We start from the raw sequence: 27,216 nt of genomic DNA, 5'->3' as shown, positions 1-27,216 counted from the left end.
GTATGCAACTAACCCATCTGGGGATGGGGACAGGGTGGCAGGTTTGATCACTATCAGCTTAATTCCTTAGCCTTGCAGGAGGAATCCTCTAAATTTACCAACCTTTCAAGTAGAGAACAGACTCTCCTGGATCAGGAAGAGAAGAGGAGAGAAGACAGGAATGTCCATAAAGGAGCATCCAGCTGGTAAATGAAGAGGATTAGTCTCTTTGGCTGGGCACAGGCCTTCTTGGCAGGTGACTGGGCAGACAGTGGACTCCAAAGGGAGAGGGTGGGGCAAGGCAGCAAAGACCAACAACTTATTCATCTAGGCCAGTTATTTCCATCAGGAGTCCTGTACACCATTCCCTGTCCCCTCTCCAACACAACACTGTGCCTCCTCTCACTACCTTGATCACCATAACACATGAGAGGAAGGAGGTAACCAAGAACAACCCACAACACTCTCTACAGGATGGAGCCAGCCTGGCTGGGGAAGGATACCCAGGATAGCTGGTCCCTACCTGGAAAGCCAGCTTACCCCAAGCTTCTTAGGCAGGTGTCAGAGAGAGGATCCTATAATTCAGCAACCCCAGACAGAACAGTGGGTCTTAAAGGGCTGGAGTGAATTCCAGGTTAAAAGGACAGCCTTAAGGACTTAGAATTAACCAATCAAAAGCATGCCTTTGCCAATTGTATTTGGGGGATCTGGGGACACCAGACATTTGTGCCTGTGGGCTGTGTCCACCTTGTATGGCTAATAATCTAGCAACAATAAGTCAATTCTTTTTCATCTCTTTCAGAGTGTCTACTATGTACAAGGCACCTTATATTATTGATAATAGCCAACAAGACATAGAATGCATACATTATGGCAGGCCCAGTACCAAAACTTTACTTGTTAGCTCATCCCCATAGCAACCCTATGTTGTAGGTACCATTATCATCCCCATTTTACAGAAAGGGAAGCAGAGCCTCAGAGAAATGAAATAACTCATTGAAGACTATACAGATAACAACTAAGTGGTACAGCAGGACTCAAACTCAGGTCTTGTCAGCTCCAAGTCCATATACTATGTGCTTGACCTGCCCACTATACAGCCTCCAGCATGCTTTGCTGTCTAGTTCCTCACTACACGATGTCTTATCCCAATTAGTAGATTAGTCATGTGTTGACACTTCTACTCTCAGTCTAATGGCTTGTTTATTTAACTGATGGATGCTGCTCCCCATTTGAGGCCATTAGCATTTAAACAAAACAAAACAAAACTGTTGAGCCTGGCAAAGTGACACTGTGTTTACTGTTTTTCTCCCAGTGTTAATTGTGAGCATTTTTCAAATATGTATTTTGATGTGCTAACAGTCCCTAAAGAGAACTGCAGAACAGTTTAGTAATCCTCTCGAACAACTTCAGCCCCGCTCCCCTTAATCTCCTTGGTGAGGGGGAGAAGTCTTGGCTAGCAGGGGGAAGACTGATGGTGACAGTCTCAATCTGAATAATCAGGGGCAGAAGTACTGGGCTGGGCAGGCAACTCTGACCTTGGGGGCTGAGCCCTTGAGTATCCCCCCTCCATGCTTGGGGAGGGAATTTGGTATTTCTTTTCAGGACAATAAGAACATCTGTGCCAAGGCAGAGGAGGAGGCTGGGCTCTCCGAGGCATCTCTGCCTGAGTCTCTTGACACTGTCTGATTGTTACTGTTTCAGTTTCTGCTTGGATCATTGACCATGTCCATTTAGAACAGGCTGGCTTGAGTGAAGACAGTGTAGGGCTGAAGAAGGACAGAAAAGACCGCTGGGAGTGGGGATATGAGGTGGGCAGAAAGTTTAACTAACTTTAAAGTGACCAGGTTGCAAAAGAACTTATGCAAAGTACAGGGTGAATTTTGCACCCATAAATATGAGGAAGGAGGCCTTCCACTGTCTCCCCTCTCCAGGGGTAATTGCTGCTAATGGAGTCGTTCGGTTTGCTTGCAGCCTCCCTTTTCTGACAGATTGGGGTTCAGCTTGACCTGTGGGTAAACAGATGAAAAGCTACAGGCTCTATCCTTATATGGGACAGTCAGCTTCACATTGAAAAAAAAAAAAAAAAAAGAAAAAACTAGCTACTTCCTTCCTCCAAGTTCCAGTTGCAAACTGGAGTTCAAGTCCAGAGTATATATCACCCTGCAAACTCATTCCCAGCACCGAATAGTCACATCATGCACTATGTTCTGATGGTGACAGTAGCCATATCTGGCACCAGCATGTCAGCCTCCAATTGGGGATGAGCTGAGGCAGCTCTTTAGTTTCTTCTTCATTCTGGACGTTCAGTCCTGGAACTGGGAGTTCTGGGGACCAAGAGGTAGGCATCTGCTTCCTGCATAATTAGTTTCATCAGTTTCAAAAAGCATTGATGGCCCATCCCCTTGGGCATCATGCTGTGCCTGGCACGAGCTAGTAATCTCGACCCAGTCCTGGCCCTCGCGAGTTTACAACCTTAAGTCACACAATAACTACACAGATCTCAAAGGCGGGTAGTTAACAAATACATCCACTTATCCGCCAACCACAAGGGGTCCATTGAGTGAGCCACGGTGACGAACAGGGCCCCCCTTCAAAGAACTTCCAGTCTGGAGAGTAAATAGGTTAAGACTGAGTGAGGACTTGGGGAAAGGAGAAGGTGCAGGTGAGGAAACACGGTCAGCGTGGGCATCACCGAACGTACTTTTTAAAAAAGTGCCTATTGGCATGTGGCTGGATTTTCTGCCTACTTAGGCCACCTCCCTTACCCAGGGTCGAGGGTTTAGTTTTGGTCCTCCATTCGTTGTAATACAAAGAGCCAGAGGCAAAGTCACAGCGTGGCGTGAAAAATCCCGGGCAGGGAGGCAAGGGACTTAGGCGCTGGGCATAAGCTCAATCTCTCTGGGTGGCCGGGGCGTGTCGCCCTTGCCACCCCGAGCATGACGGTCCAAAGCTAAGGTCCCTTAAGGCTCATTTTAGGGACCGTCTCTCAACCTCGCCCCTGCTAGGCCGGAGTCCCCAGCAGAGCGCTGTGCGGTGATCAGGGCGGAGACCGGAGGAAGCTCCGGGTAGTCATCCCTGGCGGTACGGTCGCGGCGTTTCCTCAGGGCGCGCCGGCCAGGCCCGGGTTGCGGGAGGAGCTGCGGCCGGCCCGTCCCCCAAACACTTCCGACGGGCGCCTTCCGAGGGCCTGGCTGGGCGTGAGCGACCCAGCTGGGCCCGGGTTTGTGCTCTTGGGTCGTGTGCCTGCCCGTGCGGTACCTGCGGCCGCAGGGAGCGAGGTTCCCCCGAGGGCGGGCCGCACGCCGCACTGGGCCGGGCCGCTGCATAGCCTGGGCAAGCGAGCGAATGAGGCGGGGCGGAGGGAGTGCGTGTGTGGGGAGAGCGCGCGGGAGAGCGAGCTTGCCGGCCCGGGAAGGGTGGGTCGGGGAGCAGCGGCGGCAGCGGCGGGAGGAGCGAGAGGGGAATGAGGGAGGTCGGTCGGGCTGGCGGGCCGAGCCGCGGGAGGGGGGGGGGGAAGGGCGGAGCGCCGAGGGCGGAGATGGGGCGGCGGGAGGGAGAGGGCCAGCGGGGCGCGGCCAGGGGGCGGGGCGCCAGGACCTGGGGAAGATAAGAGCGTGCTCGCAGGGAGCGAGGGCGGGAGTGAGGGAGGGGCGGGGGACTTAGAGACCAAAGAGGAGACAAAAGGACGGGGAGGGTGGGAGGGGCATAGACAAACGGGGGTAGGGGAGGGGCACCAGGGGACGCCTCAAAGGGAGGGGTGTGTGTAGGGGGGGCACGGTGTGGGTGGGGCTTAGAGAGGGACGTGAAGGGACAACATAAGAAGGGAGCGCTGGGGTACGGAGAAAAGGGAGGGGGCAGGAGTGCTCCACCACGCTGGCCACGAAGGGGAGGGGAGGCTAGGCTGCGAAGGGGAGGCCGCTAGGAGGACCGGCCACACACGGGGAGGTGGGGTCCCAGGGATAGACAGTCCTCGAGAAACGAGGGCGCTCCAGGCTCGGGAGGGGAAGGGTGAGCAGACCCAGGGAAAAGGAGTGCTGCGAGAACCCGAAGGTGGAGGCGAATGGGCGTGTGTGGAGCACTGAGAGCTGGGATTTAGCGCTGCTGTTTGGGATGACCAAAAGACTACAGTTGGGGGCTGCACAGACGGGACGGGGCTACCCAAGGCAGGATGAAAACTGTCCAGGGGAAAGTGGAACCTACTGGGGCTAGAGAAGGGTGGTGGGGGTGGCCTCAAGCTCGGCAGGAAGGCGCCACCACCGCCCTCTGCCCGTCCCCAGCGTGCCCCGCCCCGTCCGGGGGCCCTAAGGGCAGCGGCCTGGGCCGTGGGGGAGCCGAGCCAGGGCGGTACCATTCGGAACAGAGAGGGGGGCTTGGTGGGGAGGAGGAGCCAGGGGTCAGAACCCTGTTGGGGGCGGGGGTGGCGCCACACCCTGGGAAAAAGGCTTGGGCACATCCAGAATGGACCAATCAGCGAGCAAGGCCAGGGTGGCGTCAAGGGGCAGCTCCGGCCAATGGGAAAGGAGAACACTTCGGAGGTTCGGAGGAAGGAAAAAAAAAAAGCCCCACGAAACAACAATTGAATCCGTTTGGGGGTTTGGGGGCTGGGATGGGGCATCGTATATAGCACTTTCTAGCGCCTGCCCTCCCCTTTGAATGGGGTCGCTTGCATCACTTCTGGGCTGTGGGGAGCAAATGGAACTGAAGAGGGTCCCTGAAAAGTACACAGTGGATTGGCAATTTACTGGGGGCACTTGACTAGGAACTTCAGTTTGCAGGATGGAGGTGACAGCTTTGTACTCAAGAGTGAAAGGGAATATTGAGATGTATAAAACGGAGTCTAGAGTGGCCAGGGTCCCCATTCCCTACTGGCTACAAACTTAAGTCAACCAGCAAGCAGATCATGGCTAATCTCAGTGGGTAACTTAAAAATGCCCTTTGGGCTAAACACTGTTCAACATATTCATTTCCCTTGCCAGCCAGTCCCAGGTAGTTCCTGAGGATGAGCACGTTAGGGACCCACACAGCTGGGAAATTCATGTGGCTTTTGGCTTCAGAGTTAGCCTACTGAGTCCTAGACCCTACTTGCTAATTCATTGTGTAATGCTGGCTACATCACTCTTTTGCCTATAAAATCAAGGCATTAGGACTAGTTACCTTTGAGGTATAAAAGTTTTGGAACTGATTTGGAGAATGGTGTGCTTGGCAAAGGGGGCTTTATGGGGAGGAGGAATTGCAGCAAACTTGGAAATGTAGTGTTAGGTCCATAGAATGTGTCTCTAAAGCTCCTAAAACTGTATATAATATGGTACATGGATTTGTACCGTTTTCTGGGGAGGGCTCATAACTTTCAACAAATTCTGAGGGGGTCTGTGACACCCAAGTTAAGCCATTTGTGTCTTAAAAGGCTTGTGTGTGTGTGGGGGGGTCTATCTCCAAGGAAGTAAAGCATGGTATGTCCTTTTTAAATGAAAGTTTCCCAAATCCCTTGTTAAGACATCTGGCTATAGGGGCTCTTTCTGTTTCTTGTCATGCAAAGGAAGGCAAGTTCCTCTGAGCTGAGAAGCCCACAGGAACTATGATGTAGCCAAGTTCTGCTTGAATAAAATGTACTGTGAATCACTGGTGAGAACTGAGGAAGGAGAGGGAGTAGAGGTTTACTTCTGAAATGGCGCCTACAGTATCTGTAAAGAATAAAACCTCAGTCTTCTTATGATGAAAGAGTACAAAATTACTAGAGAGTAATCTGTATGAGCAGGAAGCTAGACTTGGGATAAAATGGAACTTCAGCACCATCCTGGTTTTAGGATTAGTCTAGGGCAGACTTCAACTGCATAGTGTATGCACCTTGTTTCTAGATTTAAAGATTAGTAGTTTATCACTATCTTCAACTCTTCAAACTTGTGTTTATGGTGGAGCGTACATAACATGTGACATGTAACATCGCAGACGAGGGTAAATTTTCTCTAATATAGGACCAACTATATGTCTTCATAAGAAAACGAGGTTCCCCTGACAAGTGCAACTTGAGAAATGTGAAGCTGGGGCATCTAAAGGTGTCAGACTAGAAGAAAACAATTCCACTGGGAGATAACACAGAATATATTCTAGTTAATAGATAAAAATGCCTTTATTTCTAACAGGTGGCTTATATTACACCCACATATGCAAAGCTGGTTTTGGAATTGATCCTGCAGCAGAGCAACCAAAGGTCCTGGGTACCACGGTATTTCTCCTCTGGCAACTCAATCTATAGAGCGTTTCTTCAGCTGTTTTTTGTGATGTCCAGAGAGTTGTTTTTGATTGCTCTGTACGATAGAGATGTCCGACCTTGAGGAAGAGCGATAGCCTACATCCTCTGCTTTTATCGGCTTAATGATATGACCTGGCTTGGTGACAACCTTGGGAGTGGTCAGCTTTTGGAAGGCCCTCTGGGTGTTCCACGTGGATCCTATAGGGGTCTGGATGGTCCTTTCAAATTGCTGATAGTGGGTGAATGGATATGGAAGCACCCGTACCTGGTAAGGAAGGAAAAGGGATCTGGTGAGTCAAGCCTCTAATGGTAGCTCATTAGGTACTGTTTGGGCACAGGCCACAGTTCTATGTGACAACCTCAAGGGAGTGAAGCTACTGAGAGGCCAAGGCATCCCAGTGTTCCTATCTCACCTTAGGAGAACCAATCTGCTTGAGGATATTGGGGAGTAGATGTTACCTTGGGGAGTAAGGTAGGTCAGGACCTCCCTGGCCCTCAAAGATTTACCCAACAGTTTAGGGATTGAGAAATCCTGGAGACGGCTCCTGTCTAGCTATAATCCTTCCAAGGCTGCTGTACCAGGGTAGTAGCTACTACATAACACTGTGACTGCAAGAAACATTGGAGCATTTGTGTATCTTCATGGATTTTAGGATCCTTCTACCCTTCTCAAGCTTGGTATTCTTTTCTTATTTGATACTAGGGGCTGAATACAAGGGCACTTTACACAAACTCTTGAGATCTATCCCCAGTCTTTCATGTTTTGAGACAGAGTCCCCATTAAGTTGCTGAGGCTGGTCTTGAACTTGTGATCATCTTGTCACCACACCCAGCTCTTTTTTTGTGGTGCTGGGGATTGAACTCAGGGCCTTGTGCATGCAAGGCACACACTCTACCAACTGAACTATATCCCCAGCCCCACACCCAGCTCTTTTCCTTTCCTTTTTTGTAGTGCTGGGGATTGATCTCTGGGCCACACACAGGCCAAGCAAGCATTCTATTACTGAGTTACACCTCTACCCCTCCTTTTCCTTTTGATGGACTGAGAAATGCAAAGTTGGGGATTAAGGATTGAACCCAGGGATACTGAGCTACATCTCCAGTACTTTTTGAGACAGTGTCTCACTAAGTTACTGAGGATTTCACTAAATTGCTGAGTCTGACCTTGAACTTGTGATTCTCCTGTCTTGGCCCCCTGAATTGCTGGGATTACAAGCATGCATCATTGCCCCTGGCTCTTTTTCTAAGGTTGATGTTTTAAGGAACCCAAAGATATACTTTTGAATCCTGAACTCTACCAGACTGTTGTGCTCAGCTTCACCCTCTATTGGCATCATAGAAGGCAGAACTGGAAGGTCCTAGATTATTGGCCTTAAGATTTGGCTTAGATAGGGGAAGTGATTTACCTGGGCAAATGAGGAATAGCGTGGGAGAACAGAACCTAGGGTTCCTGTTTCCTTGCCTGGTGTTCTTCTCCACTCCACCATATTGCTATCTTTAGACATGTAAATAATCTGTAAATATTCCTCTAATGGCCCAAATAGGAAAACAAAACAAAACAAAACAAAACAAAAATGGGACAGGAGGGCTGGGATGTAGTTAGCTGCTGAGGACTACCTGGTGGTCCTGGTAGTAATGAACCAAACAGATTCTCCTTAGATTAAGGTAATGTCTTATTTGGATTGATGCTTGATCTATGCACATCACCAAGGGCAAGGGAAAAAATTCACCCTCAGGAATCTCCGCTTCCCAACCTTGAAGCACTTTATTCTAAGTATACACTGAAACCTGCAGTGCATAGCTTATTTAAAAGGTCATGGCGGCACACATCTGTAATCCCACTGACTTGGAGGCTGAGGCGGGAGATGGCAAGTTTGAGGTCAGCCCCAGCAACGTAGTGAGACCATGTCCCAAAATATTTTTTATATATGTATTTCTTTTAATATTTAATTTTTAGTTGTAGTTGGATACAATGCCTTTATTTTATTTATTTATTTTATGTGGTGCTGAGCATTGAACCCAGGGCCTTGCACATGCTAGGCGAGCACTCTATCACTGAGCCACAACCCAAGCTCCCAAAATAAGTTTAAGGGGGCTGGGGATGTGGCTCAGTGGTACAGCACACCCGTACTCAATCCCCAGTACTGAGAAAAATAAAAAATAAAAAATATAAGGGAAATTCTTGAAGAACTATTTGGTACTCTATTGTGACTGTATTAAAAAAATAGGTAAGAGCCGGGTGCAGTGGCACACACCCGTAATCCCAGTGGCTTGGGAGGCTAAGGCAGGAGGATTGCAAATTCAAAGCAAGCCTCAGCATCAGCGAGGCACTAGGGAACTCAGTGAGACCCTGTCTCTAAATACATGCCCTGGTGGAAGGGAAGGTGATCTTTATTCAGGTCAATGGTCTGTCACCTGTCACCTATAATCCTGTCCCATTGAAGAACCCTTTCCTCTTCCTTTATCCCTGTCTGTTCAACTGCTTATTTTCTAGTTATATATCCTCAGTTGAGATGACAGTGGCTTAAATTTCTGCAGTGATTAGTTCACAAAACTAGGATCAAATAGAGTATTATTAAAATGTATATTTTCCTCACCTCTGTACCTATTAAGTAGTCCCCCCCCCCCCCAAGGGCAAATGTAACTCATTTCAGTATTGTACTGTCTGGGAACAGATCTCAGAAATGAAGAGAACATAAAGGTCATCTAGTCCAATCTTATTCAAGTCCCCTTTACACATGCTCATACACCCAGAGCAGCCCATCTTATCTCTGGATCAGTGTTTCCCCTTGAATTCTGCCTCTCATCTATATTTATTTTCGAGACAGGGTCTATGTTGCCATGCTGGTCTTGAATACATGGCCTCAAGCAATCTTCCAGCTTCAGCCTCCAGAGTAGCTGGGAGTACAGGTGTGTGTCCCCACTCCCTGTTTGCCTCCAATATTCTTCAAGACTATGATCATACTCATATTCTTGTATCCTACATATATCCTTTGGTTGTTATCATGATACAATTTAGAATCCCTTCACTGTCCTTGACAGGTATGCATTTGTCTTCAGCCATCTTTCTTTCTTTTGGTACTGAGGACAGAACCTAGGGGTGCTTAACTACTAACAGGTGCCACATCTCCAGCCCTTTGTGTATTTTATTTAGAGACAGGGTCCTGCTAAATTACTTAGGGCCTTGCTAAGTTGCCGAGGTGGCTTTGAACTTGCAGATCCTCCTGCCTCATTCTTCCAAGCTGCTGGGATTAGAGGCGTATGCCACCATGCCCAGCTGCCTTCATTTTTCTTGACATGTGGCTCAACCCTTAAGGCCTCTAAACATTACCTTGACTATATATATAAACCTACAGAATGATAATTCTTACTTTAGGGAGCTTCTCCATTGCTTTCAAAGATTTTCCTTTCAGTCAAAAGCTTCCCAGTCAGTAATTAGAACAGCAGTCTATATGGAATTATTAATTTCACAGCCAGTCAGTGAAAACAACAGGTTTGATTCTGTGATCCAGATTCACACATCCCTCTTGACCACAGATTACTAGAATGCTCTTCTAAAGCAAGAGAGCCAGGCAGTCAAGAGAGCAAGTAACTAGAGAGCTCTTTAAGTCTCACCTGATGAGCTGCTGCATGGATATTGCGCTTCTCATTGATAATCACATTTGGCAAATTCTTGTCTTTTCTTGGAGGACCTTCAGGGGCTTTAATAAGAAACCTGGAAAGCAAAACAGTAGGACTACATGTATTAAGGACTTAGTTAAAAGGGAGGGAGGACACTTAGGGGTGAGGCAGGAGAATTTTGTGCCTTTCTGACAGAGTTTCTTCCTTACTGCCTGCCCTTTCCTCATCCCCCAGTACCAGGGATTGAACCCAGGGCTTCTCTCATTCGTGCTAGGCAAGCAGTGCTACCTCTGAATTATGTTCCCAGCCCCTTTCTTCTTTATTCTTACCGCCGTCTTTTCTTGGCACTGGGCTTCAGGCCCAAACCACCCCACTCGCCCCAGCCAGGCAGTGTTAGGTCCACATCCTTTGGCTTATTTGCCTCCATGGCTTCCCTCTTCTCTTTCAAGAAATCTTTGATGACATCATCCCCAGCAAAAGCTTCCTTTATCATCTGCTTTTGGACTCTTTCTTCTTCATCTTCCTGGGAAGAAACAGAGCAAGAGCTAGAGTTTGCCTTAAGAGCTGAGTTTTATGGCAAGTTTGAATTTTGGGTCATGACATTTTAGCGCCCCCTAGGGGGAAGTGCTGAACAATGACTGTCTTGTAATACAAACCAACCAATAGCCAATTTCCTTCTCTCTAGGGTAAACAGCCATAGCTCATTATCATATGAAATAATTTTAAACTTTCTGTAAGGAGGCTGCAGGGTGGAAGAAGGAATGGTCTGCCCTGGCAGCAGAAGCTCCAACTGGCCTGGCCAGAGTGGGCTTCCTCTGGCTTACATTCCCAAAAAGCAGGTGTCTTACTTGAGCAGTTTCAATTGCTTAATCGGGGATCCCTAAACGCATCTAGATGCCACTGAGTGGCAACAGCTCAGTGACTCACTTTGAGTTGTCTTGCCTGGGATTTGGTCAGAACTTTGGGTGAATTCCCTCTTTCCTCTGAGGGCAGTTTTAGAGTACCCCAGGGAGGTTCTGGTGGCTGAGGATAAAGGATGTGGGGGTCTCAGCAATACCCACATATTTGCCTCCTCTAGAAAGTAGCTACTTCTATATTTGCATCTATTAAACTGCCACTGGAACCAGCCTGGTCCCATAATATTCTGGACCTCTTATCTACTGAAATGTGCCGCCAGCAAAACAAAGCTTCAGTGATTTTATTGCACGAGCAAGGACACTTTCTGCACCAGCTCTAATCCTCCACAATGGCCAATGACCCTGGCTCTACTCACCAATTCCTCTATTGTGGGAACTTCCAAAGACTTCACAGAAGGAGTTTTTGTAGTTAGAAGGTTCTGTAGATTAATTATTTGTTCCTTCTTTTTCTTCCCCTTAGGGGCATCTGGTTGATTATTTGGGTTCCTCTCTGTCCACTCCCTTTGTAACATAGATCTGGGAAGCTCCCTTTTTTGAGAACATTCTTCTTTGCTCAGCTCTTCTAGTTCTTCCAGAGTCTGTACTCGCTCTGGCCTCTGCAGCAAAATGGGCTCCTCCTCTTCTGGAGCAGATTCCTCTGTCTGGACTTGGAGAACAGTCCCTGCTGAAGTCACTCTTCGCTTCCTGGACTGAAGATTTCCTTTGTTGAGTCTCTGAACCAATGCCCTTACTTCAGATAATACCTCCTGGCTGCTTGAATCTAGGGGGAAAAGAAAGCTGTCAGGAAAGGTTTGGACATTGCCTGGTCAATGGTTGCTAGGTACCATATATGACATTCTAAAAAGAACTAACGGAAGAAGAGAAGATTCTATATGCTAGATCTCCTGGAGAGTTTACTAATCACTATATGTCAAGCAGGAGGTAATAGAATTTTGTAGTTAAAAGCAGCATGTTGGGGGCCTGTGGCTCTGGCTCAGCGGTAGAGCACTTGCCTAGCATGTGCGAGGCCCTGGGTTCAATCCTCAGCACCATATAAAAATAAATAAAGGTACTGTGTCCAACTACAACTAAAAAATAAATATGAAAAAAAAAAGCAGCATGTTGGGAAGCAGACACCCTGGATTCTATTCCCATGCAACTGCTACATCAGAACTGGGGCTTAACTTCCCTGTATGGTATATCCTGTTTGAGAAGACTACTCAAAGCTTCATTTTTTAACAACTCAGGGCCTAGCATATGCTAAACAGGTACTCTACTATTGGGTTATATTCCCAGTTTCCAAAATTTTTAAGAAGGGAGCCATTTTAACCTGTGGCCTCTGAAGCCAACTTCATTGTAATTTATGCTTTACTATTTGTAAAAACTTCCAGGATGGTTTTGTCTTGACTCTAAAAGCCTCATTCCATCTTTTTTAAAAAAAAAATTTTGAGGGGGTGGCTACTAGGGATTGAACTCAGGGGCACTCAACCATTGAGTCACATCCCCAACCCTATTTTGTATTTTATTTAGAGACAGGGTCGAACTGAGTTGCTTAGCGCCTCACTGTTGCTGAGGCTGGCTTTGAACTTGTGATCCTCCTGTCTCAGCCTCCAGAGCCTCTGGGATTACAGGCATGGTCACTGTGCCCGGCCTCATTCCATATCTTCAAGTAGTATTTCATAATGTGCTATGATCCAGTCAAGAAGAGAGGAAGGAGCTACTTTCTAGAGTTGATGTCGCTCACACTTTCCAGTCGGGGACAAAATCTGAGCAAATCTTTCTAGTCTCAAGAGCCCTAAGGAAAACAGAGTGACAACACAGAGTACTTCTAAACTGCCTTTTGCAAAAACTCAAAGTTGTCTCCAATCCCAAGTGGATCCTGCTTTGGCTTAAAGCCACTGCAGCTCCTCAAATGTGGCTTTGGACACCAGCCTCCCAAGTAGCTGAGATTATAGGTGCATGCTACCATGCCCAGCTAAATAACCAATTTTTTAAAGGGGTTCAAGGGATGTTGCTGTGTTTTGTGTTCATATAGAGACTACCCCACATTTTCAGTGTGCAGTGCCACTTTCCAAAATCCTCTCAGAAGTGACTACTTATAACTACCTAATCCCAGAAATCTCCAGCTGAGAATCCTTAAGTAAAAGGTTCTCACAACACATTTTAAATGAAAGCAGTTTTTTTTTTTTTTTTTTTGGTGTGTGTGTGTGTGTGGTGCTAGGGATTGAACCCAGGGCCTTGTGCATGCAAGGAAAGCACTCTTACCAACTGAGCTATATCCCCAGCCCATGAAAGCACTTTTAAAATAAAAATTTTACCATGTAAAAACAGATTTTTGTTGTCATCTAAATGTACTATTCCCATAGGAAATCAAATCAGACCTGAGAATCTGTCCAGACAGCCAGGGGATTTCTCAATGTAGGCAGTTTCCTAAGCAGGCTTTATGATGTCTGATTTATCTCCAGAATGAGGGCTCTGACCAACCACAAGGATGTTGCATTGTTCACATAAAATCTCTTCAAAATAATAGGAAAAAGTATACACAGAAACTGAAGCCAAGCATGGTGGTGCACACCTGTAATCCCAGGAATGAGAGGCTGAGGCAGAAGGATCACATGTTCTTGGCCAGCCTCAGCTGTAGTGGGACCCTGTCTCAAAATAAAAAATAGGAAGGGCTCAGTGGTAAAGTGCCCCTGGATTCAATCCCTAGTTACAACAACAACAAAACCTGAGAACATAATCATAATTCTAAAGTGCCATGTAGCCTGTAGAGCCATTCATGCCTATATGAAGTGCTAAAGATGCCACTCCTACTTTACAAACAATACAAATTCCAGCAATTTGAAGATATTTAATAATGTCTCAAAATCCACTTATGGGGGCCGGGATTGTGGCTCAGAGGTAGAGTGTTTGCCTAACATGCGTGAGGCACTGGGTTCGATCCTCAGCACCACATAAATATAAAATAAAGATATTGTGTCCACCTATAAGTGTGAATGGACTTTCAGAGTTACCATCCCATTAGATGTACCTCTCTGATTTGTATTTATAAGTACTAGGAATGCTAAGCCACCCCTTTATTTAAGGGGTGGTCTAATTATGTCTTTCTGAAGACTGTAAGCCCTCAAGAGCAGAAAATGTGCCTAAGCACATTGCATAGCCATACAGAGGAATGCTTATTAAATGCCTTTGAAGAAAAATGGTTATTATGAATCTAATTTCACTTCAGGGACCCAGTGCACTCCCTCTTGAGAGTCCCCAGAGCCTAATCACTGCACGTGTGGGTGGACACTTATTTTTTCCCTTACAGTTCATCCCTAGCAATATGAGGTCGTCCCTTCTGCTTCATCATACCTCACCTTTTGTTTCTTGTCTGCCCATGGGCTCAGCATCCTGCTTGAGCTCAGATATTTTTCTAAGAGCTCGCCTTTCTTCAAATTCTTTCAACAAAGTTTCTTCCTCTGCCACTGGTCTCTCATCTTCCTCACTTTCAGAAAACTCCTGGGCAACAGGCTCAGGCAGCCGTCCAGAGTCCACCTGGTTTTCATCCTCTTTTGAATCGCTGTTGCAACTTCTGAGCATCCAGGGATTGGGTCCGTTTGCATCCATCTGTACTTCATTCACTACATCAGGGACAAGAGTTTCTTCATCTTCTGCGCCTCCCTCCTCCTCACTCTCTGAAACTACCTGGAGTTTCTGTGTCAGTTCTTTGTTCTTAGCCAACTGTTCTTGCATAGCTTGTCGAGCCTAGAGGGAGTCACAGCAGGAGACAGACTTGTCATTAGTGACCACAATTACACCTTTCCTGGTTCATTTCTTAAAAGCTGTCTATTCTTTTAATTTGGTAAGTATTTCTTACTGATATCTACTGTTTAAACTGTACATACTGTTTTTGTAGCTATGGGATAAGATGGAAGACAAATTATTTGTCCCTAGGGAATCAATATGTAACACAATTTACAAAAAGCTCCTCTCCCCTTTGCTGGACTTGCCTTCAATGCTGTTTCCCTTTTCCACCTTGTTCCTGGTCATTTTCCTCTCTGCCTTAGAGATATTTCTGATGGCTTTTTAGATTCTTGGTTTTCCATCCATCCTCATGGCTCTTCCCCAAATCTGCTTCTGCTAGCATCCTTATGGACTGATTTTTTCCTTTCTTTCCTCCAATTCCATCTCTTCTGTCACCCTGATGGTCTCTTACCTCCAGATCATATTTGGCCATAATTGCCTTTGACTTGGCCCATTTCCCACTGTTCTGGTGCTTAAGGCTCATTCGCTCCTGGAAAGAAAGGACAGAGGGAGATCTTTAGTGCCTTCCAGAGAAAGTTGGGTTCAAAGAGAGGGAAGGTTAAGAGGCAGTCTCACCATCATTCTGGCCTTTTCAATTTTTTCCAGTTCTTCCAATGCAGCAGTTGGATTGACCTTCCGTAGCTGCTCAAATTCTTTTAGGGCTTTCTTGGCCTTTCCTTTCTTCACAATTTTGTGATATCTATAGGGTAAGAGGGTTGGGAGGAAGAGCTGAGAGATTTAGTTGATGTCACATGCATAAGTACCCATGTTCTATATCCAAGTGGTTTCCCTATGCAGGGACCAGAAAGGATGTCAGAGTCAGCTGACTGTAGGGAACCAGTTTGGGACCTGAGAGGACTAGCAGGACTCTTAGTCCCTGGAGCCAGCCCCTAGGAGCTGACTTCTGCACAGTGGAGTCCCCTCTGCTTCTATAGCCCAAGGGAGGAACAGAATAAATTCCAAAGAGGTAAAAAGGCAGGAAGGAAGCTCTACTGGCTTCACCAGCTATGGAATTCAGAACTCATTCTGCAGAACCACTCTGTGATGCCTTGGAAGGGAGAGAAAGTTATTTAACAGTTCTCTTTGGCAAAATCATGCATAAAAACCAAAGGAGGAGGAAAGGTTGTTTCGGGGGAAAAAAAAAAAAAAAGGCTAGTCATTACTATTTGGGAACTCTCTTATATGACCCACGTCCAAGAATCTCTACAAAGAATTCATGATCGGCTACGTCATTTTATTCCATGGGATCCAAGGTCTCTTTACTCTTTATTTATTTATGTATTTTAGTTGTTGATGGACCTTTATTTTTTATTTATTCATTTTTATGTGGTGCTGAGAATTGAACCCAGTGCCACAAACATGCTGGACAAGCACTCTACTACTGAGCTAAAATCCCAGCTCCAAAGCCTCCTTACTTTTTACTTTTTATTTTCTTCTCTCTTCGAGCTCTGGCTTCATAGTAGGATTGCAGAGCCCGGGCTCTCTGAAGCTCTGCTCGTCGCATCTTAGCCTAAAATGAATGACATTTACAATGACTCCTGGACATGAGGGCAAATGTTGGGAGAAGCATAGCAAGCTTGGTTGTTCAAAGGGCCTAAGATGCTTACCTCTTCTAGGCTCATGGCTTTCAGAGAGGCTTGTTCCATAGGAGTCAGTAAAGGGTCTGTCACTGGCTGCTTGTTCTTATGGAGGAGGTTAAAAATTTCATGCTCCAGGGGAGTTCTTGCCTTAAGGAGACAACAAAACATTCTAAGTCTTAAGCCATCTCTTATATCTTTTACTTTACATTCCTAAGACTGTCTAATTTACAACACTATAATTGAAATCACAAAATGGATAGGATTGGCTGTTACAGCAAGAGAAGGTTCCATCTTGGCTGTTCAGTGGTGTAGGCAAAGCCTTATTTTATTCTGAGTTTTAAAAAATTGCTTCAAGACAACTTTAGCAAGGGGAATCTGAGGCTTTCTAATACTCGCTAACACTACTGAGGGGCATCACTCTGTTCGGTTATCAATATATGTAAATCAGAATTCAATCTCCTTAAGAATCTATGTAGGATCCCCTTAAGTCAGGACAGAGAAATCAGTTTAGACTGTCAAAAACAAAATAATCCCTGTAATGTTATATATTTGAAACATTAACTATTACCAGTTAGGAATCTCAGATTTTTTATCATAAGCCTTATTTAAAGGCTATTTTCTAGAGGGGAGAGGAAGTTAGATCATAACCATTATTTGCCACCAATGGTATGCCAGGAAATACATCTGCATAATGGCTCAGAGGGGACCCCCAACATTTTGAAACCACAGTGAAACACTGCAAATCCTGTATGTATGTGTTCTTGGTATTGTTAATTACCAATGAAAGCAAACAAGAAAAACATGGCATTTGTTGGTATACTCTACAAATTTAGTTTATGGCAAGTTGTGTGTTGCAATTTCCTGAGCACAAAAGGACATTACCTTAAAAAATATGACCTTCATGTAATTAGCCTGCTTCCTGACAGTTCGAATTTAACTCGTTTCCTAACTCTGGCTCCAATTCCTCAGTTTCCACTTAATTTTGCTAAACAGTATATATATATGAAACGGGTGAGCTGTAAGCATGTCAACAAAAGACTCCATTTGCTGCTTGACTGATACTGTGAGGATGACTAAAATAATCAGGCCAGTCATGCCATGGTCTACTCTGACAAGGCACAAAGATAGCCCTAGGCAACAGAGCTAGTTTCAAACCTCACACATATATTATGTGTGGTTTTCTTCAATGGCCATATACATCATGGTCAGCAATAAATTTGTAAATATCTAGGCAAATGCATAAACACACATTATACGGTGCTATTGATTTAACCATGAACCTATTCTACTGAATAGTAAAGGTACATGTTTTTCCATTTTTCAGTATTTGCAGTAATGATCAATCGGACTATGAAGCGATTTATATCACAATGTTATACTCTCCCTTCAACTCACTTCAGTTTACCAACATTGATCGATCAAAGCAAAAACATTCCAGGCACTTGTGAGGGGTGCCAGGAATATACAATTGATTAGGATAGTTCCTGTCCTCATAGAGCTCATAGCCTTTCAGAGCAGAGAAACAACACAATGAGTTACCTGTTACTCTCCAGGGGTAAGCATTGAGGAACAAACCATTGCTTCTGATTAGGAGGCAGGTGGATTGGGTGGGAACGGAAATGACTCTTTAAGTTAGGCTTTGAGGTTTAAGAACAATTCTTTTAGGAGGAGGGGAAAATCCACAGATGAGTATAAACAAAAACATGGATATCTGAAAATTAGTGGTATGTAAGAGAACCATGTGTCATTCAGTGTAGCTAAAATGTTGGGTGCTTTTATTTTGCTCTCCATGTGGAAAATCTTTGATGGATTTTAAGTAGGAGAGTGACAACCAGTTTTGTGTTTCAGAAAAAAAAATCCTGATGATTGTGTAGGAGATGTGGTAAAGTTTCAAATGAAAAGAGAGAAGGTATTAGTTAGGGTAGTGAAAATTAAAAAAAAAAAAAAAAAAAAAGAAAGCAGGGATCTGGTTGCCACAACAGGCAGAATTTACAGGACTAGCACACTGCACTGTATGGGTGGAGCAGGAGACAGTTAAGCGGACAAGTAGGAATCAGATAACCAAGATTTTCAACCCCAAGTGCCCATGGTAGCGGGGTTAAGCTTTGAACTGAGTTATAGGATGAAGGTGGTGCTAAATGTTTAAGGAGTCTGGGGAAAGAAAATGTGAAGCTCACTTTGTGGGAGACCCAGGTGATGTTTTATTTGCCATATGGACTATGAAACTGGAGCTTAGAAAGGAGCAAGACTGACAGCCAAAAGTCATGGAGTGCAGATAGCAAGAACAAAAAGGCAAGGGCTGGGGATTTAGCTCACTGGTAGAGTGCTTACCAAGCATGTTTGAGGCCCTGGGTTCAATTCCTAGTATAGGGGAGGGGAGATTGGTGGGGGACAAAAAGCCTTAAGAAAAGTTAGAGAAATAAAAAGTACCACAGGTATGACACAAAAGCCAAGGGAGGGGAGATTTTAAGAACACGATGTGCCAAAGGTGTTGTCAGTTAGGCTGACAATTAAGAGGACATGTAGCAATTTGGAGGCCTGTCACTAAGGCCTTTTTTTTATAGCATTGGGAACTGAACCCAGGGCCTCGCTAGGCAAGTGTGATATCATTGAGCCATACCCCCAGCCCACTAATGTCCTTTGAGAAAGGTTTCAGTAGGAGAAGCAAGTGAGAGAATAGACCCAGCAGTGGAGATCAGCTCTTCCCAAAGCACATTCTTCATAAGATATTGAGATTTACTTCACTTTTTAAAAGCTGAAAATTCAGCTGGGCATGGTGGCACATGCCTGTAATCCCAGTGATTTAGTAAGCTGAGGCAGGAAGATGGCAAATTTGAGGCCTGCATCAGCAACTTAGCATGAACCCTGTCTCAAAATAAAAAGGTTGTGGCTCAGTGGTTAAGCACCCTTGGTTCAATCTCTGGTACAAAAAAAAGAAAGCTGAAAATTTAATTTTTTGGGGGGGGCACTGGAGATTGAACCTAGGGCCTCAGTTTGTATACTCTGGTTTAGATTAAGTCTAACAGGTGTCTTCATTATCTGTTTATAGTGTGTTAAGGTGCTGGTGTATTCCATGAATCTGCATTCTCTAATTGGGGCATGTGCCATTTTCTAATAATGGACCCTCCCTCCCCAGTATCTCCTGCTTTGAGGGCATATTGAAAGACTAAGATTTTTAGATACTCTGGGAAGTGCTGGTGTTGACTGATAGTGTAGGGAAGGAAAGAGAATGTGGAAGCACTTAGCAGTTTACAAATGCTTACTCATGCATTATTCCATTTAACTCTTCTCAGCTAGAGTTAAACAAAACTTTAGGAAACTGGACCCAAACTATAGTGCAGACTTTTTGTTTCTCAATCTCTGGAAACCTAGTATATACCACTTGTTGGTACTTTGCACTCTGAGGTAAGGAAAGATTGGAATTGTTAGCCAAAATGCTGAACTAAGCATTTCCTTCTCTCTCTGTACCACACTGGCATAATTTCTCAAAAACAAATTTTAGAGTGAATGAATGGCATAGTATACTCAAAATATAGCCTCTGGGCCCCACTCCATCTTAAAGAGATTGTGCCATTCTCCTGAACCGCCATCTTGTCTTTAATAATCAACTTGGCATTTTTCTGCTACCTCTAAGATTACACTGTCATTTGGAAAAAGCAAGTGCAGAAGAATGTGTAGTAGCATACTACTACTTTTCTGATTAAAAAGGAGATAAACATGAATATATAAATAAAACTCTAAGTCAACAACAGCAATAAAAACTTATGAAAGTGATTACTTCTGGTTGGGCATGGGAGTAAAACTGAGTAGATGGGGGATGAAGTGAACTCAGGCTCATTATTATATATCCTCTATACTTCTTAATTTTTGAATCCTACAAATTGTATTACCTCTTATAACATATTTTACCTAAAGTTTCCCTTCATTCTGCAGCCACACTTTATACCTGATCTCTTTTTCATGTGGAAAAGGAAGCATCCTAGAAAGAGAATGGTAGTGACTTCAAAAACAACATAAGAAAACAGAGCTTATCCCCTTAATAAGCAACTATTTGCTGAATTCTTAGCAATTGTGGCAAGTAATGTTTATTTTGATTAGCTTTAATTGGCTCGACTTCCCAACACCTAAGACATTATCATTCCTGGATTTTTAGAAAGCATAGAGGAGAAGCATAAAAAGGTATCTATTCATGGTTCAGACACTCTGTTTTTGAGTATTTTTCTTTAGGACAGATCATCCCTTTATAGACTCCACACCAATGGTGTACCAGAAAACTAGGCTAGCTGTTTTAAAGCAGTTGTTCATAGACTAAAAATGGAGACTTTAGGGACCAACATAGGATTACTAAGTTATAATTTTGCCAAGAGCATAACTACCATTCCACCCCATCACTTACTGCAACCATCATTTCATTAAAAAAAAAAAAGACATTTTCAACACCATTGAATAACCTCATAATAAAGAAGAGCTGGCAACCTCACACCCAATCACACACACGTGCTCATGATTATCCTCTTGCTTCAGATGGATAAAAACTGTCAGGGTTCAGTGTTTGGGAAGCTCAGCTCTAAAATATCTTTTTCCTCTGACACAGTTCAGAGCCATAATGATTACTTGCTAAAGTTTATATTATAATATAAACTTTACATTATAAAGTTTATATTATAATATAATTATATTATAATGTGCTATTTCTTTATATGCAAATTTTAGGTTCATTTGTTCATATATCCTAAGGCATTGTTAATGCTACTAAGTTCCTGATTTCCCTAGGATCAAAATGTGGTTCTAAATTCTTTTTTTTTTTTTTTTTGGGAGGGGGTTGTATTGGGGATTAAACTCAGGGGGCACTCGACCACTGAGCCAGTGGTCTTTTTTGTATTTTTAAAAAATTGTTTTAGTTGTTGATAGACCTTTACCTATTTATATGTGGTGCTGAGAATGAACCCAGTGCCTCACGCATGCCAGACAAATGCGCTTCCACTGAGCCCCAGCCCCAGCCCTTTTTTGTATTTCATTTGGGGACAAGGTCTCACTGAGTTGCTTAGCACCTCACCATTGCTGGGATTACAGGCATGTGCCACCATGCCCGGCTTAAGTTCTTTTTTAAGAACCAGTGGATAAGAGGGCTGGGGTGTATCTCTGTGGTGGAGCATTTGCCTAGCATGTGTGAGACCCTGGGTTTGATCCCTGCCACTGCAATAAAACAAAGAAACTAGGGGATGAGAAAGAATCAGTATGTTTCCTTTTTCTTGGCAATTAAGATGTTTCAATACAAAAACAGAAATAACCAAGTGCTATATACTATAAGCTAATGAAAAATGACTACAGAGATGTTGTGTGATTGGCTATTGCATAACTGACAATAAGATATGCCACCTCCTTTCTCCCTTTCTGACCATTAAATTAAAATGACTCAAACTGGCATTTAGGCTTAACATTTCATTCAAAATAGTCACAGACATGGAAATTTCCAATCCATGTAATCTCACCTCTCAAGATTAAGGTTCATCTTGTCTTACTCACCTTCCAGCTACTGAACACATGTTCAATGGGAACAAAGGCCGACTGCTCCTTCTCTAGGGGAAAAACAAGCTGCTCTGCTTGCCGGTTCTTCAGAACGATAGGATCCCATTTGGAGAGGGTTTGTGAGGTTTTGTTAAATGCTACTTCTCTGTGGATCTGAAACAGGCAAAATACACAAAAGGAAAGAGCCACAAGATTATGCATCAAACTCTTAGAGCTAAAAGGAAATCAGGAGGCAATGTTTCTTAGCCCAAGGAAAAAATCAGGACGCTAGAGATTAACTCTTATTTATTTCTCAGGATTTCAACTGCCCCTAGCTTACTTGCTTATTTGTTTGGGTATCAAGAACTAAACCCAGGGATGCTTTACCACTGAACTATATCCCCAGTCTTTTATTTTTTGAGACAGGGCCTCACTAAATTGCTGAGGCTGTCTTTGAACTTGTGACCCTCCTGCCTTAGTCTCCTGAGTCTCTGAGATTATAGGTGTGTCCCACCATGTCCAGCCCCTAGCTTATTTTTAATCTTGTCCATGGTAAGGAAATCACAATTCCTTTCCTCCCATTTTCAGTCCCTTCTCTTCCTTTTATTGCCTCATTTTCCCTTAACAATTCAATTTCTTCCTATAAATGGATCACATTTTCTGTAACTTACCTGTTCAACCTCTTCTTTGTTAAGGGGTAATTCCAGAGTCTTCTTTGATTTGACTCTTTTCAATTGCTTTTTCACAGTAGTCAATGAGGATGAAGTTTTAACAGGCTCAAGCAGATCTGCAAGGACCAGCTTTTCTCCTGATCCTGTGGAAAGACCAAACTTTCTGGTCAGACTGAGAAGTGAGCCAAAATCTTACTATAATATAGGGTGTGGCCTTTGTGGAAAACGTGCAGGAAAGCAGGGATAATTCTTTTAAATCAACCCCTTATTCCTATATACTGACACCACCACTCTCCCATATTTCTAAACATGTTGGAGGGTGAAAGAGAGAAGAAAAACATTTAATCAAAAAATAGTCATTTTACCAGGTACATCAGTGCATGCCTATAATCTCAGTGACTTGGGAGGCTGAGGCAGGAGGATTACCAGTTCAAGGCCAGACTCAGCAATTTACCAAGACCCTGTCTCTAAATAAAAAATAAAAAGGGCTGGAGATATGGCTCAGTGTGGTTAAGCACCTCTGGGTGCAATCCCCAATACCAAAAAACAAACAAATAAACGATGATAACAACAACAAAAACCTTCATTTGTTTGTCTCTTGGACTTCCTGCTTCCTTGCATAGTTGCCAAAGTTATCTTTTGAAAAAGGAATGTTACTTTGGGCATGGTGGCACATGCCTGCCTCAGCAATTTAGCAAGGTCCTAAGCAAGACCCTGTCTCAAAAAATACAAAGGGCTGGGGATGTAGCTCAATGGTAAACCACCTCTAGGTGAAATATTCAATACCCCCCCCCCAAGTATGTTACATGTCACGATCTTGCCAAAAATCTTCAATGGCTCTCCATTATACTTCAAATCTTATCAATCTAAAGGATATTGGAATTTGGTCCCATCTGCCTCTTCAGCCTCATGTCACACCACTATGCTCTAGTCATACCATCCTTCTTCCTAGTCTTCCAACATGCTGTATGTGTTTCTTCCTTAAAGTCTTTCCATCAGCTGTTCCCTCGCCTGGAATGGCTTTCTCCCATTTTGCATGGTTGACTTTTCTTGTCATTCAGATCTCAGCTTTGATTTTATTTCTTGAAGGACCTTTCATGACTAGCCAGTCTAAGGTGTACACCTCATCACTGATTCCATCATACTGTTTTCTCATTCTCTCCCCCCTCCCAATAAAACGTAAGGCTGTGATCATGCCTTATTCTTCACTGTAGCAGTAGTATCTACAACTGCAACTACAATCAATATGTAATGCAATAAATATCTGCTGAATGGATCAACTTGGAATACATTGTTACTTGATCTGACATTACACTGGTGGTTACTACAAATGTAAAACTCAGACTCAATACAAGGTCAAAATTCCAATTCTGGAACTTACTAATTCATGTACTTTCTTTTAATACTTTTAGTTGTAGATGGGCACAATGCCTTTATTTTATTTATTTATTTTTATGTGGTACAAAGGATCGAATGCCATGCCTCACACATTTGAGGCAAGCACTCTACCACTGAGTTACAACCCCAGCCATTCATATACTTTCAAAAGGGATATTATTGTTCCTTATTCCCATCCAGGGGGAGAAACTGGTTGGAGGGCATGTAAGATATTACAAAGTTTCATGTTTCTCCAAGGCTCAATTGTGTGCACAAAATCATATTCCTTACTATTTGATTTCACAGAGTAGGAGTCAGTAAGGTTAAAAAAAAAAAAAAAGCCTAAAAGGCTCCTCAGGGGAGCAATAAAGAAAAAAAGTTGAAGTGGGCATGGTGGCCCACACCTGTAATCCCAGAGACTTGGGAGCCTGAGGCAGGAGAATCTCAAGTTCAAGGTCAGCCTCAGCAACTTAATGCAACCCTATCCCAAATTAAAAAATGGTTGATTATGGAATGCAGAAGTAAAATGCCCCTGTGTTTAATCCCTAGGCTCTTGGGTACCTAACTTAACTTCTTTGACCTCCTCAAAGTGTTAAGGAAGATCTAAAATAAAAATGAATTGTGACCATTAAAGAGCTACACAAACAGGAAGTATGACCAAGTTAGTAAGAGACAGCTGTCTTCATTCATGTCCCTTTACCCCATCAAATTTCACAGAAGATCTTGACCCTAGACTTCTAGGCTTTTTTCTAGAAATGGAAGAAACGAAAGGGTATATGACCATCACTCTTAGCCCACTCACAAGCAAGCATTTATGGTATGATACATTAATCATATAAAAAACAGTTCCTGGAGGGTGAGGTGACCATCATGCTTTTGGAATCCTACAAGCTCCATGCACAGGTGTCTTCCTTTGTTCAACTTACCTTCAGAACTGACATTGAACTCGGACACCTTCAGACTAGCCTCAGATCTCTCAGCCAATTTATACCTGAAACTATGCAAAACAATATAATAGAAATCAGAAATAGATACATTTTGGGGGGAATAAATATTTTTCTTCTTCAAAGAAAGTTTTGGTTTCATGATTTTTCTTCTAGGGTTAGCTTTATTCACAAAACAGACAGTAAATAACTTCTCTAATGGGGATAAGGAATGTCTACTCCATACTTCAAAAGATTATGTGTTATTTAATTAAGGATTCCAATGTGGGAAAACCTAACTCAATAATAGTGATATGATAATAATAGCTAACAACCATTACATATTTACTATGTTAGGCACTGGTGTTAAGATCTTTACATTAGACACTTGGAAAATGTTAGTTGCAGAGAAGTCTCATGGAATCAGCTAGTTATAACCTGACAAAAAAATCTTACCTATTCTTTCCATCAAGGGAATTGATTGCTTCCAGAAGTTTTTCATGTTTTCTTTCTCCATCATTGTCCCCCTACACACAGTAAAGGAAAACCATGAGAATGATAAGGGGAGGGAAAAGACAATGTGGAAATAAGGCCCATATAAAATCTATGGTTCCTCTGATCACCGGAGAACTGGGGATTCAGATGAGGTTTCATGTGTAAGCATTCCAGTTCAAGATGAAAGAACTGCTTCAAAATCCAAATTCTCTTCTAAGGAACATAGATCCTTAGTAACTTGGGAGGTAATGTTATGCCTCTATCCTAACTTTTTTTTAAACTCCTGTATCATCTATTGGAGATTCAGCTTAGAAATATATTTCAATTAGATAATTAAATAACACTACAGAAACTCAGACTTGGGAAACTGTGTAATGAGGACCATGTGTTTTGGTCTTATAAACTACAATTAAGCAACTTGAAGATAGTGATTGTAACCTACTTGGTCTTACAACTCTCAGGGAACTCTCTAAGGTATTTTATAAATAAAATATAAAGTATATGTAATTATTTTAAGAGAACCAGAACATGTATGTTGCCAATGCTTTCCTTTCCAGAAGTGGTGCTGCATACCATAATTTTGAGGGCAGTTCAGCAACTGTCACTTACCTCATCTTCACTGGCACTCAAGGGGTAGTTTGGTAAATCCACCAGTTCATCCTGCTGGCTCAAAGTCAGTAGACTGTTAATAAAAACCAACAGAGAAATATTGACATTTGAAATAAGTTTTTTGTTTTGCAGTAGTGGGCACTGAACCTAGGGATGCTCAACCATTGAGCTACAGTCCCATCCTCAGTCTTTTTGAGTCAAGGTCTAGTTAAGTTGCTCAAACTGGCCTTGAACTTGTGATCCTCCTGCTCCAGTATCCCATGTCTCTGAGATTACACACCTGCACCAATGCACCAGGTATAAAATAACTTTTATTCTATTAAAACAGTCTCTTGGGCTGGGGATGTAGCTTAGTGGTAGAGTACTTGCTCAGTGTGCATGAGGTCCTATGTTTGTTTCCTTGGAAGAGATAAACAAAGCAGTGTGGATGCCTTTGGAAATTTTCAAGAAAGTCAATTTAGATGGAAGTCAGGCATCACCTCCACGTAAGCAGTGTTTGGTAATATCCACACAAACTGCATGGAAATGTCTAACATTCTTCTGTGATTAGCACTGCATTTCCCACTGATCTCTGGGAAGGTGTAATGACCTAAGGTAAGGTGGTACAAGACACTGGTCCTGGCCCCTCAAGAGAAGCCAGTTTCACAATGTTTATATACATCAGCCCACACATTAGATATCTTGCTAGGTGTAACGTAGCCAGGAGTGTCATCTTGATCATTCGTCCTTAGGAATGGAAAAATAGGACTGATTGAAATCAGCGGAGTAAGCCATTTTTCCTGGGGCTTGCTCCGCCAAATAAATGCTTAACTAAGGAGATGGGTACCCAGAAGCAAACCAGTCTACCAATATCTAATCATACATCGGTATTTGCAAATCCAACATTACCAAACTGTCATTTGGTCTTTCTATATGTGTGTGGGGGGAACACATGTAACTTCAATGTAACTCCTACACCGCCAGGGCTTAAGTGGGCCGCCGAGGCAGAAAGGCGGGTCACGTGACGATGAAAGTAAAACATTGTAACTTAGTAGCAGAGGAAGAGCCTGTTAGGCCCAACAGGAGGACAAAATGCCCAAGGGCAGAAGAAGCAAACTAAATCAAATTAGAAGAACTTTAAAGGATGGATCGCGGAACAGCAACTAGTGCCTGGGTCTTAGGAGGGGAACAACTCCTGTTTGTTAAAATGCCGGTCCCGCTTCCTAAAAGCCGGGGAACTCGGCTTCCAGAGACGCTAAACCCTCCTTTTTTTTCCACTCCTTACCTCTCCGCAGCCCGGATCGCCTTCATCCCAGCAGCCTCCTTCTCACATGGGCCAAGAGCGGAAGCCAAAGGACAGCAATTTCCGTGCCGGCCGCAAAGCAATTTCTGTTTCCGCCGATCGCGCGACTAGATACGTAATTTCCGCTCCGTGCTCCGCGAGTTAAGAGTCGCTTTGGGAGGAGCCTGCGGAACCCTGGGTGGCTGGGGTTGGGGTTGGGGTGGGGGGTGGGGATAAAAGGCCTGTCAGTGGGCGGG

The 27,216-nt window shown here is 43.8% G+C and overlaps 1 protein-coding gene across 1 annotated transcript; it reads right to left on the bottom strand.

Annotated features, from left to right (window-relative positions):
• Positions 1-6,098: 6,098 nt before the first annotated feature.
• On the bottom strand, positions 6,099-27,094 carry UTP14A (UTP14A small subunit processome component). The gene is made up of 15 exons (XM_081276495.1): positions 26,963-27,094; positions 25,699-25,771; positions 25,051-25,121; positions 24,598-24,668; positions 22,295-22,437; positions 21,642-21,797; positions 16,143-16,262; positions 15,951-16,045; positions 15,112-15,235; positions 14,948-15,025; positions 14,109-14,496; positions 11,127-11,530; positions 10,183-10,376; positions 9,848-9,947; positions 6,099-6,497 (listed from the first exon to the last, which is right to left on the bottom strand). Exons 1-15 carry the CDS (start codon positions 26,986-26,988, stop codon positions 6,225-6,227), a joined length of 2,316 nt encoding a protein of 771 aa, XP_081132621.1. The 5' UTR covers positions 26,989-27,094; the 3' UTR covers positions 6,099-6,224.
• Positions 27,095-27,216: the final 122 nt, after the last annotated feature.

This window comes from Spermophilus citellus (assembly GCF_964194105.1).
Source record: "Spermophilus citellus genome assembly, chromosome: X".
Classification (NCBI taxonomy): domain Eukaryota; kingdom Metazoa; phylum Chordata; class Mammalia; order Rodentia; family Sciuridae; genus Spermophilus; species Spermophilus citellus.
The sequence above is the reverse complement of the archived record's forward strand: the minus strand, read 5'-3'. Positions and strand labels throughout refer to the sequence as shown.